The sequence below is a fragment of the Platalea leucorodia genome, assembly GCF_965183815.1.
Source record: "Platalea leucorodia genome assembly, contig: HAP1_HAP1_SCAFFOLD_92, whole genome shotgun sequence".
In the NCBI taxonomy this organism is placed as follows: domain Eukaryota; kingdom Metazoa; phylum Chordata; class Aves; order Pelecaniformes; family Threskiornithidae; genus Platalea; species Platalea leucorodia.
The window spans coordinates 342,000-357,403 of record NW_028121435.1 but is presented as its reverse complement, the minus strand read 5'-3'; the positions used below and the strand labels follow the sequence as shown (position 1 = coordinate 357,403).

Sequence of the window (15,404 nt, the reverse complement as noted above, 5' to 3'; positions counted from 1 at the left end):
GTGGCTCCTGTGTCATCTAGGAATGATATTTTCTTGTCTTCTATTTTTCTCACAATTTGACCCTTATGATTCAGTTTAGTACTCCAACACCCATAGATACCCTGAGATTCATCTGAGTCTCCCTCCTCCTGTCATTGCTGTTTGGCGATATTCATCTGATACCTCCCAGTTCTGGGTCGCCGGGGCCCTCTTGGCCTCATGGGACATTCCCGTTTCATATGCTCCCATTCCCCACAATAAGCGCAACAACAGTCATTAGCTCCCAGACGAAAGTCACGTTCACTTTGATTCCATCCGCCCCCTCTGGCTCTTCCCCAGCCTCTCTCTCTCTCCTTACTCCATACCCTTCCCTCAGCACAGCCCCAAACACACTTACTTCCTCTTTCCTCTGGTGTCTCCTTTCCTTAACCCTGTCCTCATCTTGACCATTGTATACAAATGTAGCCAAATGCACTACCTCGTCCGTTGTCTTCCCCGGCCAGTCGGGGACATGTTTAGAAAAATACTTTCTAATATCCGGAGCTGTTTGGTCCACAAAAGCAGAGACCGCTACAGGACGATTAGCTTCTGACACTCCCTTATTTTAGACCAGTTTGCAGTTTTCTGTCCTGCCAAAGGTATAGCCTCTTCTAAGCCTTGTCTAGGTAATTGTAATTGACTATAGTCTGCATCTACATTATGATTCCAGCTGGGATCCACAGTCGGCCAGGCTGTCTGGGCAGCTGCATCTCGCCCTTGTTCTGCCCAGCGACGGTTCACATCAAGAATTGCGTGCTTTTTGTCTGGGGTGAACAAGGCTTCAAGAAGCATCTGCGCATCTCCCCAGGTAGGGTCATACGACCGTAGTATTCCCTTCATGATGTGTAACGCTTTCTCTGGGTCCTCTCTAAGTCTGGGAGTCTGTTGGCTCCAAGCAATCAAATCCTGGGGACCCCAGGGTTGGTAGGCCCTTGTACTGGCTACCTGGGGCACCCCACCTGGACCAGGCGCAGCTGTTCCTGGTACTGGCACCACCTGTAAGGGGCCTGGAAAATAGGAGTAGATGAGAGTCGGGGGGATAGAGAAGCCAAAGCAGAGAGCAGAGCATAGGGTAGAGCAGATTCCACAAGTGTTCTGGCTGGTGATATACTCACAGTATTTCAAAAGGAACTTTTCCCACTTTTTCTAGGCTTTTCTTTTCACCTAGCAAATGCCTGATTATCCCGTACGTACCAATAGTCCATTTGTGCAGGGAACCTGTCCTCCAAATGTTGACGCAGGAAGGTTAATTCCTGTTGGTCAAGGGTTCCCTGCGGTGGCCACCCTTCTGCCGGATTGCCCTCTTGTGTAAGGAGTGGCCAGTCCTCTTGGCATAATGTTACTAATCTCTTTTTCCCTATTCCTTTGGTACCATAGTTTTTATGCCAGTTTTCCAATACTTTGGCTAAGGGCGTCCCCTTTTCTATGCCAAAAGTATTGCCCATTCTAAAATTCTGCCTCTTATGCTGATCAGGCAGTGCAATTCTCCTTTAGTGCACTGTTTTACCAGACTCTAGAATTTTGAAGCAGGAATTTAAGATTCACTAGGTTTGGTGCCTCCCGTCGCCAAAGATCCCAGCTGAACTCACCTGTTGGTGCCGGTTGGACATTTGGAGACGAGAGGTTCTGACAGTGGTCGCCTAGGTCCCACCTGGGGTGCCAAGCTGCTACGGATTTACACACGCCAGCCACTGCAACAGGGTCCGACCCTAGGAACCCACTGAGAATGCAAAGTCCGAGTGAAGGCTTCTAATTACTCTTTTATTAGTTCTTAGGTTACAGCTCGAGCTGGGTGCCTCCAGAGAGGGACCCCTACCCCAGTTCACGCCTCCCAATTATACCTGTACCACTCATCACCCCAAGTCCAACCCCAAGTCCATTCGCTTACTTCCAGGCGGTGGTCTCTTGATTTCTTACTGGTTTTCACTGTCGCTGGGCTGGCCTTCTTCTGAAGTTACTTAATTCTCTTGGAATTGTCTCCTTGGTCCTTATCTTCTTCACTCCGCTCGTATCTGCCGGATTCAGCTAGTTCTTTGTTAGCAGCATTAGCTTTATCAAAAAGTTTACTCTCGGTCAGCCCTTGTGGCCTAAGGCTTCAACTACTTCAGCTGCTAATGCTAAGCCACTAATGCTAAACGAGAGTATTCAGAGAGAAGAATGCAGTTGATCAAATTTCTTCTGTAACAATATGGCAGGCACGGGAACCTGGCTTGTGCAGGTGTTTATGTAACCTGTGATTTATTGTATGCGAAGTGGAGACCAAATCTAAATATTTCGATCCAACTCATAACTGATGTGTTTTGTAATGAGACTGCTGAAAAAACCTAAACAACGCTGATGCAAAATTCCAAATGGTAGGAAAAGATCTCTTTTATCTGTTTTACTTTTCAGTATCATACTGGGAAAAGTCTGTTACAACATTTGCACAGGGAAATAACACTCAATACACATGACAATGTAAATTTATGTTCAGCAGTGGTATAGGAACAGAATCTGTATGTATGTTGGAACAGTGGGTGAGGAAAAAATATCAGCGTTCATAGTTTTTGTACTTCTTTGTCAGAGAGAGATGCCCAAATGGAGAATTATATTGACATATTTTGAAAGAGTGGTGGATCTGATTTTTTCTTACTAGCGTTGATATTTGCTGTTGTATAGTGCCTGATATCTGGTAATGTATCACTCAAGTGTCAAAAATAAATTAAAAAATACACAAGGCTTACCTCGTTGGTCAATACCATGCTCAAGCTTTCTTGTGATAATATTCTTCTGCTTGCCTTTCACTGCAGTCTTGATTCTGTTTTTGTCCCGCAAATATGTTTTAAATACGTTGTTGAAACACTTTCCCTCTCAGTCGGAAAAGGAAAAATTTCCTTTCAGTCGGAAATGCCAGTGGTATCTGCAATTTGAAGACTGGATCTTACCTGAAAATCACTGAGCCCAAGAACTGTCATCTTAGTCTTCCAAATGGACAAGGATGTCTTCATTTCTCAGTAAAATGAGAGGGGAATTTTCCCGTTTTGTGTCCTGTCTTCTCAGAAATGGAAAATGTGTATAGAGTGGACTTTAAATTGAAAATTGAAAGGGAAGAAGATCTAATTAAAGGCTTTGCACACAATTTGTCTTTCGTGGGACTAGACGTTCTCTAATTTACTGTGCTTTGTTTAATCTACCTTAAGTTTTATCAATAGCAATGAAGTTGTGCCATCAATCTGAAACTGCTTTATGCGTTGTTCTCTCGGTTATTTCTGTATAACAAAGCACCTTATGCTTTAAACCCTCTGTTAAGTTTATCGTTTCCCTAAACTTAAAAAGGCCCTACGTGCTGTAGTAAGATCGTAGCAAAAGTTTACACATAGAAATTGATACTTGATCATGTCATTATTCAGCAGCTTACTACGCACACACAATTACACACATTTAAAGAGGTATCATCTTGAAACCTAATCAGCATTTTAAAAAGGACTTCATATCAGTTATTGCCTTTTGTCCTTGAGGGATGAGGGTTTGTTTTGCTTTCTTTTTCACTCAGCATTTCCATTTTACGGTTTACATTCCTCTGTTGTTTTGCCAGGGAAAAACGTACAGCTTTACATAAGCAGGACTGAAAAAAATGCTTTTTGGTTCAACTTTTCAGTCAACAGTAAGAGTTGTAAATGTGATAAGTGCAAAATACCACAAGTGCTGCTGCCAAAATTGTACCCAAACACTGCTCACAGCTCCTTTTAAAAAGAAGGTCTTCATAACTGTAATGGATTAAAAACCCATGAAAGTGTAAGAAATGTCATCAGTCACCGGCTCTGCAGAAGTCAAAAGTAATATCGATACAGTTTTGATGGGAAACAAAACACACACTGCTTTGTGTGTTTACTTTTGGCTTGGTTTGGGGTTTCGTTTTGGTTTTTTTTAAGTCATTCTTATCAGCTATTTAGTTCTTCAAGTTATTTCTTTGAGACTAAGTGACAGGTTTTCTCCTATTCTTTTCTTTCTGGAATGCTTCTTCACGTTCTTATGTCAACCAGAACTTTTGCCTCTGTTACAGATGTGAACAACGACCATAGTTAACAAGTCAAAATCTTCAAAAATCTAAAAAATCATCATCAAGGCAGTCCGACAAACCTAAGAAACACCGTACTACAAAAATGACGTCACGCACCGCAAATTTGGGCCAGGTACCACCTGCAGAAGATCCAAACAAAGTCTCTGTGGAAAAAGGACCTGGAGGTGCTATTTATTGTACATCGTCTCAAAAACCTAGGCCTTTCACCCAAAGAGATCTAGGTAAGTGTGTCTTTTGCCCTCCCTCCTTTTTCTTAAAAACAAAAGAAAAGTAGAAAACGCAGTTCTTATTTGTTGCACTGCTATAAAATGGGACTATGACGAATAAAGACTTCAACGGTAGACTTCAGTTGTGTGAATTCCCTAAGGCAACTGAAGCGACTGGTGTTGCAGAAGTTAGTTTTATCTATTTACAATCTATTTGTAGCTTAGTTTTGATCTATTTTGAGTCAATTATGGGGAGCTTTTTAGAAAACACAGACTTATCCAGGTCTTTTCCGTTACGCAGAGAAAAGCACGTTTTACCATTGCTATTCATGGCTTCCATTATTCACAAGTCTTTGAATGATAACGCTGCTCAGGAAGAGATCTGGTATCTGTAGGGTTACCTTCTGTGCTAGTTACTTGCTTATTTTTCTGTCTTAGTTCTTATATTTATTACCATATAATTACAAGTATAAGCTTGTGGTTTAAGTTGCAGTAAGGAAAAAACCAATAATTGACCTAATAATCAGATTAAAGGCTATAGATGGAAAGAAACCTGGCAGAAGTTACTAAAATCAGAGTGGTAGTTTGTCTTGCATTAGAAGAATTAAAACAGATGAATAAACTATTGTCCAAAACACTGTGTTGACCAGCAAATTGGAGTGGCAGCGTCAAAGCTGTGCGTCACCTGTTCTTGTGTTTTGGAGTATAGCTGGTTCTTCTGGGTGCTCCTGCAGAATGCTACTTTTTAAATATCCTTTTTAAAATGAAACCAGTGCATCTCTTTTCAAATACAATTTTCTTGCAGTTGTTAATGACGGAATTGCCCTGCCACAAAGGATTCTTTTTCCCCCTGAGAAAATTTGTATGGATTGGCAACAAACACAAAGCGTTGGGGTTGGACTGCAGAATCTTGGCAATACATGTTTCCTTAATTCCATTCTACAATGTTTGACCTACACGCCTCCTCTTGCCAATTACATGCTTTCTCGTGAGCACACCCAGTCATGTGAGTACTTTCTAACATTATTACATATCTGTTGGACAGCTCTGAAGGTGAAAGAACAACAGCGGTTCTGTGAAGAAAACTCTTAGTTGTCCTATTTTGTCTGTAGAAGCTGCCTTTGAACATTATATTATCAGGAGGCTCGGGATAGCATACGAAGTGCATTTGTTCATTTAACGCACCATGGTAAAGCTTCAAAAAAGAGATCATTTCTTGCTTCATGTGAATAATGAAGTGCACTGTAAAGTAAGGCACTTGAGGAACATTTGGCCTTTGGGTTTCCTGCTGGTAGAAAGGTGATAAAAATTAAGATGATGGCATCATAGATTCTTAGGCTTCACAGCCTAGATACTGTAATGCACTAATGTTGTGATAAATGATATGTTCACTGTTGACCCATTAAAAAAAACAACAACTAGAAAGCACTACGAACTAATCTCTTACGAACTCAAACAGGCATTTGTGTGGGACTGTATTAAAATTTGGACTGATTTTATTCTAAATAAATTTTTGTATTTTTTAAACCCTTGAATTTGTGTTCTTTGAATTTTGTTTTTATCCTTGAATTTATCTAGGACTAGAAGCCTCTTTTCATGTCCATATATGTGTATTTTTACAGAGGCGCCTGTATGCTTTCTAGTCTGGTATCTTAGTATTTATTCCTAGAAAGTTAACTGTGTTTCTCACCGTATCTAAAAATTATTTCGGTTAAGAATCCTGTTGAAAAAAGGAGGGCAGAAATACTAATACATACATTACCTGAATCTTTCCTTTCTCCCAGAGGATTCTTAGCTCTGTGTCATGTAGCTCACCTAACAGCAGTGTGCTGAAAAGAACGCACATTCTCTCTTAGTGCTGTGTCATCAATGTCATCAATTGGTTCCTCATATGTTCTGTGGTCTGTGGAGTTCACATTCCTGTCAGCCTGCAAAACAATGACATTGCAATAGTTACTTAGATTTCTCATCGGAAAATGCACTTTAATACAGACTTAATAGACATTTTTATTCTATGCAGTTCTGTGTAATAAAATGTCACAAAACTGTTGGGATATTGACACCTTAGGAGAAGAGAATGTAGCATGGAGAGTGGACATTGTACCTATAAGTTAAAGATTATTATTTTTTTAGGGTTTTTTGTAGCAATGTCGGTATGACTGGACTGGGATGCTTTCTTCTTTCACTCTTCAGGTCTTGAAGAAGGCTTCTGTATGATGTGCACGATGGAAACGCACATTAACCAGGTCCTGCGTTGCTCTAATCATGCCATCAAACCTACATCTGTTATCAATGGCCTTAAACGTAAGTCCTTTCAGATGGTTTTATTTTTTATATTTTTTAATTTTTCAAGGAATTATTTGATGCATAGAAATGATTTTGATCCTTTAAAGAAGAGAGATTTTAGAAATAGGAGTTTTCTTTCATTTTATTTGAGATACATATAATAACCTTCTTATTTTTTAGGAATAGGAAAACATTTCAATTTTGGCAGTCAGGAGGATGCACATGAATTCTTACGCTTCACTGTTGAGGCTTTGCAGAAAGCTTGCTTGAAGGGAAGCACCAAGTAAGGATAAACAAATTAACTTTTAAATGTTCTCTAGCCCCTCTTACTCCTTTATTTACTATCATAAATTAAAAACTATGTCCTTGGTTTTCATAAAAAGAAAGACTCGTTGAAGAGTTAACCCTGTGCCTTAAATCTTCTGAGGTCTGATGATAATTTCTTTCCAGATTAGACAGATCTTCTCAAGCCACCACGCTTATTTATCAAATATTTGGAGGATATCTAAGATCCCGAGGTACTTTTTCAAACTCTTACTGTCCTTCAAACTGGCCTGTGTCTTTTTGTCTGTCTGTAGTAAAGGAGTTTGTAGTCTGACTAAAGTAATATGTATTAATAATTTAAATTGGCACAGTTAGTCTCCTTCACATATTGTTAAGCGTTCGCATTTTGATTCCAGTAAAGTGCTTGAACTGCCAAGCAGTTTCGGATACGTACGAGCCATTCCTCGATATTACTTTGGATATAAAGGTAAGACGTTTTGTGAATATGGGTCGCGATGTGCAAAGGCTTGTAGAGCTTTCTAAAATAAACTCGTTTCACTTAAAAAGATATACTGTTAAAAGAAAAGAACTTGGTGGTGGATGGGAGTCGATTGGACTTTGTTCTTCGGTGGAAGCCATGAAAAGGGTCTCCATGTTTGCACTGGATTTAAGCTGGAAAAATAATAACTATAGCTACACAAACAGTGATACTATCGTACTTCTCGGTTATTCTACTTCAATATACATCTATTGTCAGACTGATGGGTTTGATTGTTCTCATTGATGCCAAAGCATACCACAGATGATGCTGTCTGTGGTATTGCAAAATTTATTCAGTTCAAAGTAGCATCGTTTTCAAATGAGGTAAATGAGTGTTTGCTGGTTCACAGCAGCTGAAGTTCATACACTTAAGTATGAACTAGCAAGGTTCTCTCATGAACTACTTCTAGTACGTGTTTGAAGTTGTGCATTTCCAGTGACTTAGTGCTCTACTTTCTTACTCATCCAGGCAGTTACATCTGTCACCGGAGCTCTAGAACGATTTGTGAAACCGGAACAACTAGACAGTGAAAATAGCTATAAGTGTAGCAAGTAAGATCATTACTAAGTGCATCTTAATCCAGGATACGTGTTTAATGTATTGCATGACTTAGAGCATAAGTTATCTTTTGACTTTGTTTGGAAATAAGATAATGAGACAGCTCTCTGTTGCTCTTTCATTTCATTTTCTTTGTACAACCGCTACGCTGAAAGAATTCAAAGCTTGGAAAAGAACACATGTGTTTCTAAGAGAGTAATCTTGGTGTTTCTGTTTGAGTATTTGGAAATATATTAGAAGAAGTGTGGCCGTTAGCTCACAGTAGACTCTTATTCCTAGTATTGTCTACACTGGGGCTCGTCAGCCTTTGTAAGTGTGAAATTGCACACGGAAATATTCATATGGCCAGAAGATAAAAGGCATGTCCACGCATTTGTCTGTGCTTGTTTTTAAGGTGTAAAGAGATGGTTCCTGCATCAAAGAGGTATACGATACATCGTTCTCCCAACGTTCTCACAATATCACTGAAAAGATTTGCAAATCCTAGAGGTGGAAAGATCAACAAGGTATATTTACAGCTGTAACGCAACTTTATCTTCTCGGAATGGGAGATTTCCCAAAGATGAATACTCATTTAAAAGTTGTTAACGTTGGCAGGCAATAACTATAGACTAACTTCTATAGTCCAAGAAAAGTCAATATAACAGCTATGGCTTCTTGTTTCCTTTTTAATAACGATAAAGTTCCTGTGTGACCATAAGAATATACCTTACTCTTAAAGAGCTAATTCTGCAGAAAACAGTTCTCTGCAACTTAAACCCTTAAATGTTGTTTATGAGAACAGGTATTTTTCAATGAATCAAAAAATATATTCGTATAATCCTAGTCTGTGTTTTTAGAAGTGTTTTTCTCAGGCTATCCCTGAAGTATTTCCGGATAATTTTTGAATCTTCTTGGTCTTTCTTTAGAATGTAAAATATCCTGAATATTTGGATCTTCGAGCATCTATGTCCCAGTCAGTTGGAGAACCACTCATCTATGCTTTATATGCAGTTCTTGTCCATAGGGGCTTGAGGTGCAAGGCAGGACACTATCTCTGCTTCATAAAGGTAGATATCAGCTTGACTTCTAATAGGGTAAAATCGGTCCTGACAAACTAAAATGTTTTTAGGGGAAAAGGTTGCCTTATATGTTTTGTTTGATTTGTTTTGGTATGTTTTGTTCTGTAGTGTTCCATCTGTGATGTCATTTGGAAAACATGCAATTCCACTAAAGATATCATTGTCTTTACTTGCAGGCCGGTAATGGACTTTGGTATCGCATGAATGATGCCTCAGTTGACCTTTCTGATGTCCAAACAGTTCTCAAACAGCAGGCTTATGTACTTTTTTATGTCAGGTAATAACAAATACTAAATGTGTTCAGAATAGATTTACTTTCCCGTTATTGAGATTTTTCTTCTTTTCAAGTGTTTTTCTTTCTGTCCTCAGACACGATTACTATTTGTATGATCCAGTTCTGTCTAACCAGAAATTCCCCCTGTCATTTAGCATCTTTCACTGCTTGGCCTTAAACTGCTGCACTTGTGTACGTTGCTATATATCTGCTTTCTGTAGCAGGCTAATTTAAAAGAAGGAGAAATTAAGGCCATAGATGGTGTAAGGATGAGTTATTGCTCCGAAAAGGATAGTCATTGTAGGAAGACCATTATCTAATTTTCAGTTTGTAGTCTTGGTTAAGTCTTCCGTATATGTCTTCTGTGTCATATGAACTGTTTCTATAAAATTATAGGAGAGGGGTGAATGCAAGAACAGGCTGAAAGAAATGCTCTAAACTAAGATCACTGCTCTTTTCCCCAGGCGCTATGATTTGACACTCGGAGACCGTGCTTTTTACTTACCAGCGCCATCCTATCCCCATTCATTCCTTGGTCAGTGGGGGGCTAGTAGTAAGCAGGCTGGATTTCTGGGACCACGCCTTCCTCCTCATCTGAATAAGGTAATTTGAGGGGGACAGAGAATTGCACCAAATTGAGAGTGGGTTTTGGGTTTGGTGTGGGGTTTTGTTGTTGTTGCTTTTTAGCATCTGAGTTTTATTTTCCCTCCCACACTGCAGCTTTCTTCACAGCCCTCATGCTGCAGCCAGTATTATTGAAACCTGAAAGGAGGTTGTAGCAAGGTGGGGGTCAGTCTCTTCTCCCAAGTAACAAGCGATAGGACGAGAGGAAATGGCCTCAAGTTGCGCCAGGGCAGGCTTAGGTTGGATATTAGGAAAAACTTCTTCCCTGAAAGGGTAGTCAGGCAGTGGAACAGGCTGCCCAGGGAAGTAGTTGAGTCTCCATCCCTGGAGGTATTTAAAAGACGTGTAAATGTAGTGCTTGGGGACATGGTTTAGTGGGGGACTTGGCATTGCTAGGTTAACGGTTGGACTTGATGATCTTGAAGGTCTTTTCCAACCTAAACGATTCTGTGATTCTAATCCTAAATTGTGCAGCCATGCTACTTCATTACTTTATACTTCCAAGTCAGCTTTCCAAAGCACTGAGAACTACGCTCTTGAGACCACTTAAGTATTAGTTTAGATAATGAATCTCAAGAAAATGGAGTGAAACTTGTTGATTCCACTTGCCAAGTCCAACCTGTTAAACCCTCTGAGATTTCCTTTTCTAAAACAAATGGATTGCTTGAAACAGTGAGTTATGTTTGTTCCATCTAGAACTTCTCACCTGTGATGTATGCGGTATTCAGGAGCATTATAACGTTCCTAATTCATGCGAAATACCGAGAAAACAGGCAGCAGAGATGTCGTCGTAACACTTTGTGCTATTATCCCACTAGAATTTGCAGAGCTGAGCTGACATATGAGAACATGTGAGCTTAAGAGAAATTCAGCTGAGCTCATACTTCATAAGTTTCATAAAGTATATTGGGGGGCGGGGGAGGGGGGTGATGTGTAAAATGGGGATAGCGCCTATAACTCAAAGTGAGCTTGTTTAACTTCTAATGCAGAAATTTTGCAAACAGTAGTTTTCTACTAAAGACAGCATTTTTTCTGTCTGTTAACTTCTACATTTTAATCGTAGGTGCCTATAGCTTTGTCGCTGGTTCCTCAAGAAATAATCATAGAATCTGTCGCATACAGCCAGTTGAACAGCTTATCAGAGGAAATAAGGTAAAATGAGTACACTCTGATTAAAACAAGGTTTCATACAAGTTTTCCACTGTTTTACCTGTCTACTAATACTATTTAATAGAAAGATTTCAGTACAGAGAATTCCACACTGTACATCTAGTGCTGCAAACATCAGCACTGAGCATATATTATTCTGATATTAAATACAGGCGGATGCCTCCTGGAAAACTTTTGTTTCTTCATAGAATGGTTTTCCATTTTTTTGCATTGTCTGGAATACTTTTTCTATTCCTCTTTCTGAGGAAGGTGTAAGAATAGCTTTCTAAAGGCAATGTTTTTCAGAGTTTTCCAGTAGGCACCAATGTTTTTACTTAAGGGGTTTTCACTCCTAACATTTGTCTGTTAGATGGACTTTTGCAAATGAAAAACGTGTTCTTATTTTGTGCAGTGCCCCTGGACCTCAGAAGTCTTCTGAGAATGATGCTCTTACAGAAACTATAGTGATGGAAGCCTGTAAAGAATCCAGGAAGGTTCCTTCCAACTTCCGCTGTGAGGTTGAGAATCTTTTTACTCAGTCACATTCTGAAACAATTCCTACCAAAGAAGTTTTTGGAAGTACTATAACAAAAGCTCATAATGCACATCCCAATATCAGTGGTCAGTACAAGGCCAGGAAAAAACCCTTGGACACGGAAGGTGAATTCCTTGGGCAGTGCGAGTCTGAAGACAGCAGAGACAAAGATAAACCAAGAAGATCAAAAGAACCCAAGCGAGTTGCAAAAGGAAAACCTTTGTACATCAAAGGGTCTCCTGAGAGCACAGAGAAATTAGGGCAAACTTCCTCGATAAAGTCTGACATTAAATGGATTTCTAAAAAACTTGCGTCTCTAGATATTACAGATAAATGCCAAGATACAAAGGACATCTCTAAGAACTATGTAGAGGTACCACCTGTTAATGACTCTTCTATTACAAAGCTGGATAAAGCTTTGGAGAGTCAATTTTCTAGAGGAAATGAGGGACTGAGTAATAAAACATGTGAAGACGATAAACACGGGAAAAAGGATCAGAAAAAAATATACAACTCTCAAAAAACTGACAAAGAGCACTACCGAAAGAAGAGAGAAAACTCGGACACTGAAGAGAGGGAGAAGGAGAAGCAAACCAGAAGCAAAGCAGATGATCATTCCCAGAAGAGGGGGTGCTCTTGCAGTGTGGAAAGAAAGAAGCAAAATCGTCATAAGCGGGAGTATTGCAATGAAAGCGGGTGTAGATCTTCTCATAATGAAAGAAACAGTCCAACTAATGTCAGAAGCTTAGGAAAATGTTCTCATTCTAGCTCCCAAAGCAGAGAAAGAACAGAACAAGACAGGCATAGGTATTATCATTCCAAAGGAGAGAGAACATGCAGCAGAGAAAGAGACTGTCAAGATGAACCACGGAGATGGGAAAAATGCAGACACTGCAACAATGATTATTATTCCTCTCATGGAACAAGGGATGGCAGAGAGAGAAAGTCTTCTCATTGTGACAGAGATTTTGACAAATTGAGTCAAGCTTGCAACAACAGGTCACATAAGGATTATCCTTGCAAAAGCAGATGGCCTCACAGCGCACTCTCTAGAGAGGAAGACATACATCACTTTAGCAGCCACAGAGCAAACTTCCATCATTGCTCAATACCTCAGCAGCAATCAGAAAAATACTCCCGTGAAAGGCACGGACTTCCAACTGTGTCAGCTCTTTCAAATTTCTGGGACACTTCCTGGGAAAATGAAAAAGGAAAACTAAGAAGTGGCAAAAGAAGACATACCCACATAGATGGAAGCAGAAGTGAAATAGAAAAGAAATGCCGAAAGATAGGTGACCAAAGAATGAACAAATGTATAGAAAGTCAAGAAGAAAAAGAAGTTCCCAGATAAACATTGAGAGAAAGCTTAAAAGTAAGCCAGGATTCCAGCATAATCAGCAATTCTTTCCTAATTCTTTTCTGGGTGTTTCTCATGTCTGCCTGTTCTCCATTGTTTCTAAGTTGTTTATATAGCATAATCTGGCTGGGATGTGTTCGCCCCCCAATAAACGTTGTTAAACGATTGCGGCTCTGCTCCAGTCACGCTGTCCCCACCGCTGCTTTACATCCCTCTGCCGGAGGCCACGCCCCTTTTCACCCCCTTATCACTCACACCCTCCTGCTCTGCACCCTTTATTTGTATGGGGGGGGGGAAGACAGAACAATTTGAGGGGAGGCACCAGGGAGGTCTCAGGGAGAGACCGTGTCCCAGACCCATCGGGGCACTCCGAATGTGCCTTTACACAGGGTTCTTAAAGCCTTCAGTTGTCCAGGTACAAGGCGACTTGCCTACTCACTATCACCCACGCTAACGATTACTAATCAGAGTCAAACTTTGCAAAGCAACTCTAGTTTTGCAGCGTTCTTGCTGCTTGCCTATTGATCCAGATGTCCCTGGAGTCAGTCTTGCTGGCGTTACTGATCTATGACACCAGACGATGCTGGGAGGGTTTCAGCAGCCCTGTGCCCCAGAAGTACAGCTCCTGGCATGCCTTGGGAACCAGTCTGGCCACCGGGCAGCCCCATACAAGCAAGGTGACTTCTCATACCTGGCAGACCCCCAGCCTGGAGCTTGAGCCTTGTGACGTGGGAGATGTGGAAGGGACAGGTCTCCTCTGACCCTGCGGAGGTGTGGAGGGAGAAGGAGAAAACATCAGGGCGTCAAGGACGAGCGCACATCTCCCCTGCCGTGGGCCCCCCGGCCGGCCCGTGCCCACCACTGGCATGATCTTATTGTGGATGGGGCAGAAATGCTTGGTGAGCCTGACAGTGAAGACGATGTCGGGGATGGGGAAGAAGGAGCAGCGTCCCAGACCGAAGCCGGCGGCGTTCTGCAAGGAGAGAGCACGCACGTCCCTGCTGGGCTGTCAGGGGAGGGGCAGCCCCCAGGGTCTGGAGGGGCCTGGGGAGCCTTGCAGTGGCCATTCCCAGTGGTGTGGGGCAGTCAGGGCTGCCGTCCCCCCCGGCTGCCCCCAATTTATGCTGGTGTGCCCAAGCCAGTGCAGGTCCTGCGCAAAGCCCTGCAGCTTCTTCCTTGTGAAGCAGCCGATCTCCTGGTCAGAGGGAAGGCAGCATGGAGGGCAGGCGCTGCACTTCCCAGCCTGGCTCCAGCCTGGCTCCAGCCGGCTCTGGGCTAACATTGGCCTTGGAAACGAGGGCTGGAGGCTTCAGGTGCCCCTTCTCCTCTTTCAGCGGCCGTGTCCCACTCTTTCTTTCTGGCTGTGGGGAATATATCCGAGGAGGATAATATCAGGCTTGCCCATGACAAGCTGTGGGATGACACACCAAGGTTAGAGGGATGGGTTGCTAGCAAGGGCCCTCAGCCTGTTGCTCCGAGACGTGCTGGCTACACTGCAGCGCAGTTGAAGTCTTATGCAGATGAGCCAGGGGCTCCTGAGGTAATAGGAGCCACAAAGCAATTAAGGGGTGTTCCTCTACGAAGGTGACAGAGCCTAGCTGAAGTGCCTCTACACCAATGCACACAGCAAGGGCAACAGACAGGAGGAGTTGGAAGCCACCCTGCTGCTAGAAAGCTGCGACCTAGTTGCCATTACTGAAACTTGGTGGGACACGTCCCATGACTGGGGAGCGGCTATCAACGGCTACAGGCTGTTCAGAAGGGACAGGTGAAGAAGGAGGGGCGGAGGGGTTGCCCTCTACATCTAGAAATGGATAGAGTGTGAAGAGCTGTCTCTGAAGAATAACCATGAGCAGGTTGAAAGCTTGTAGGTAAGAATCAGAGACCGAGGCAACAAAGGGAACCTTGTGGTTGGTGTCTACTACAGGCTGCCCGATCAAGGGGAGCCTATTGACAAAGCCTCCTTACTCCAGCTATAGGGAGCCTTGTGGTCGCAGACTCTCGTCCTGCTGGGGGACTTCAACCACCCCGACATCTGCTGGAAAAGTGGTACGGTGAGCAGCTACAGGCAATCCAGGAGACTCCTGGAATGCATTGGGGATAACTTCTTAAGCCAAGTAACAGACAGCCCTACCAGAGGGGATGTGATACTGGACCTGTTGGTCACCAACGCAAATGAGCTCATCAGTGACGTCAAGATTGGAGGCAGCCTGGGTTGCAATGATCATGCACTGGTGGAGTTTGCAGTCCTGAGGCATATGGGTCAGGTGAAGAGTAAAGCCACGACCCTGAGTTTTAGGAAAGCAAAATTCCAGCCCTTCAAGGAGTTAGTCAATAGGAAGCCCTGGGAAACTGCTGTCAAGGACAAGGAAGCAGAACAGAGCTGGCAGATCTTTAAGGACACTTTCCATAGAGCGCAAGAGCTCTCGATACCCAGGTATCGAAAAGAAAGAAAGCAGGAAAGGAAGGCA

The 15,404-nt window shown here is 42.2% G+C and overlaps 1 protein-coding gene across 1 annotated transcript; it reads left to right on the top strand.

The window, feature by feature from the left end:
* Window positions 1-4,066: 4,066 nt before the first annotated feature.
* On the top strand, window positions 4,067-12,934 carry LOC309603455 (uncharacterized protein; the record flags this gene model as incomplete). The annotated part of the gene is given in 17 exon segments (XM_082338303.1): window positions 4,067-4,099; window positions 4,101-4,299; window positions 5,090-5,290; window positions 6,478-6,588; window positions 6,751-6,853; window positions 7,021-7,088; window positions 7,251-7,321; window positions 7,844-7,926; window positions 8,328-8,439; window positions 8,842-8,982; window positions 9,171-9,271; window positions 9,733-9,871; window positions 9,989-10,017; window positions 10,450-10,564; window positions 10,956-11,044; window positions 11,454-12,894; window positions 12,896-12,934. Coding segments are annotated over 17 exon segments (3,075 nt in total), but the record flags the coding sequence as incomplete, so codon positions are not given.
* Window positions 12,935-15,404: the final 2,470 nt, after the last annotated feature.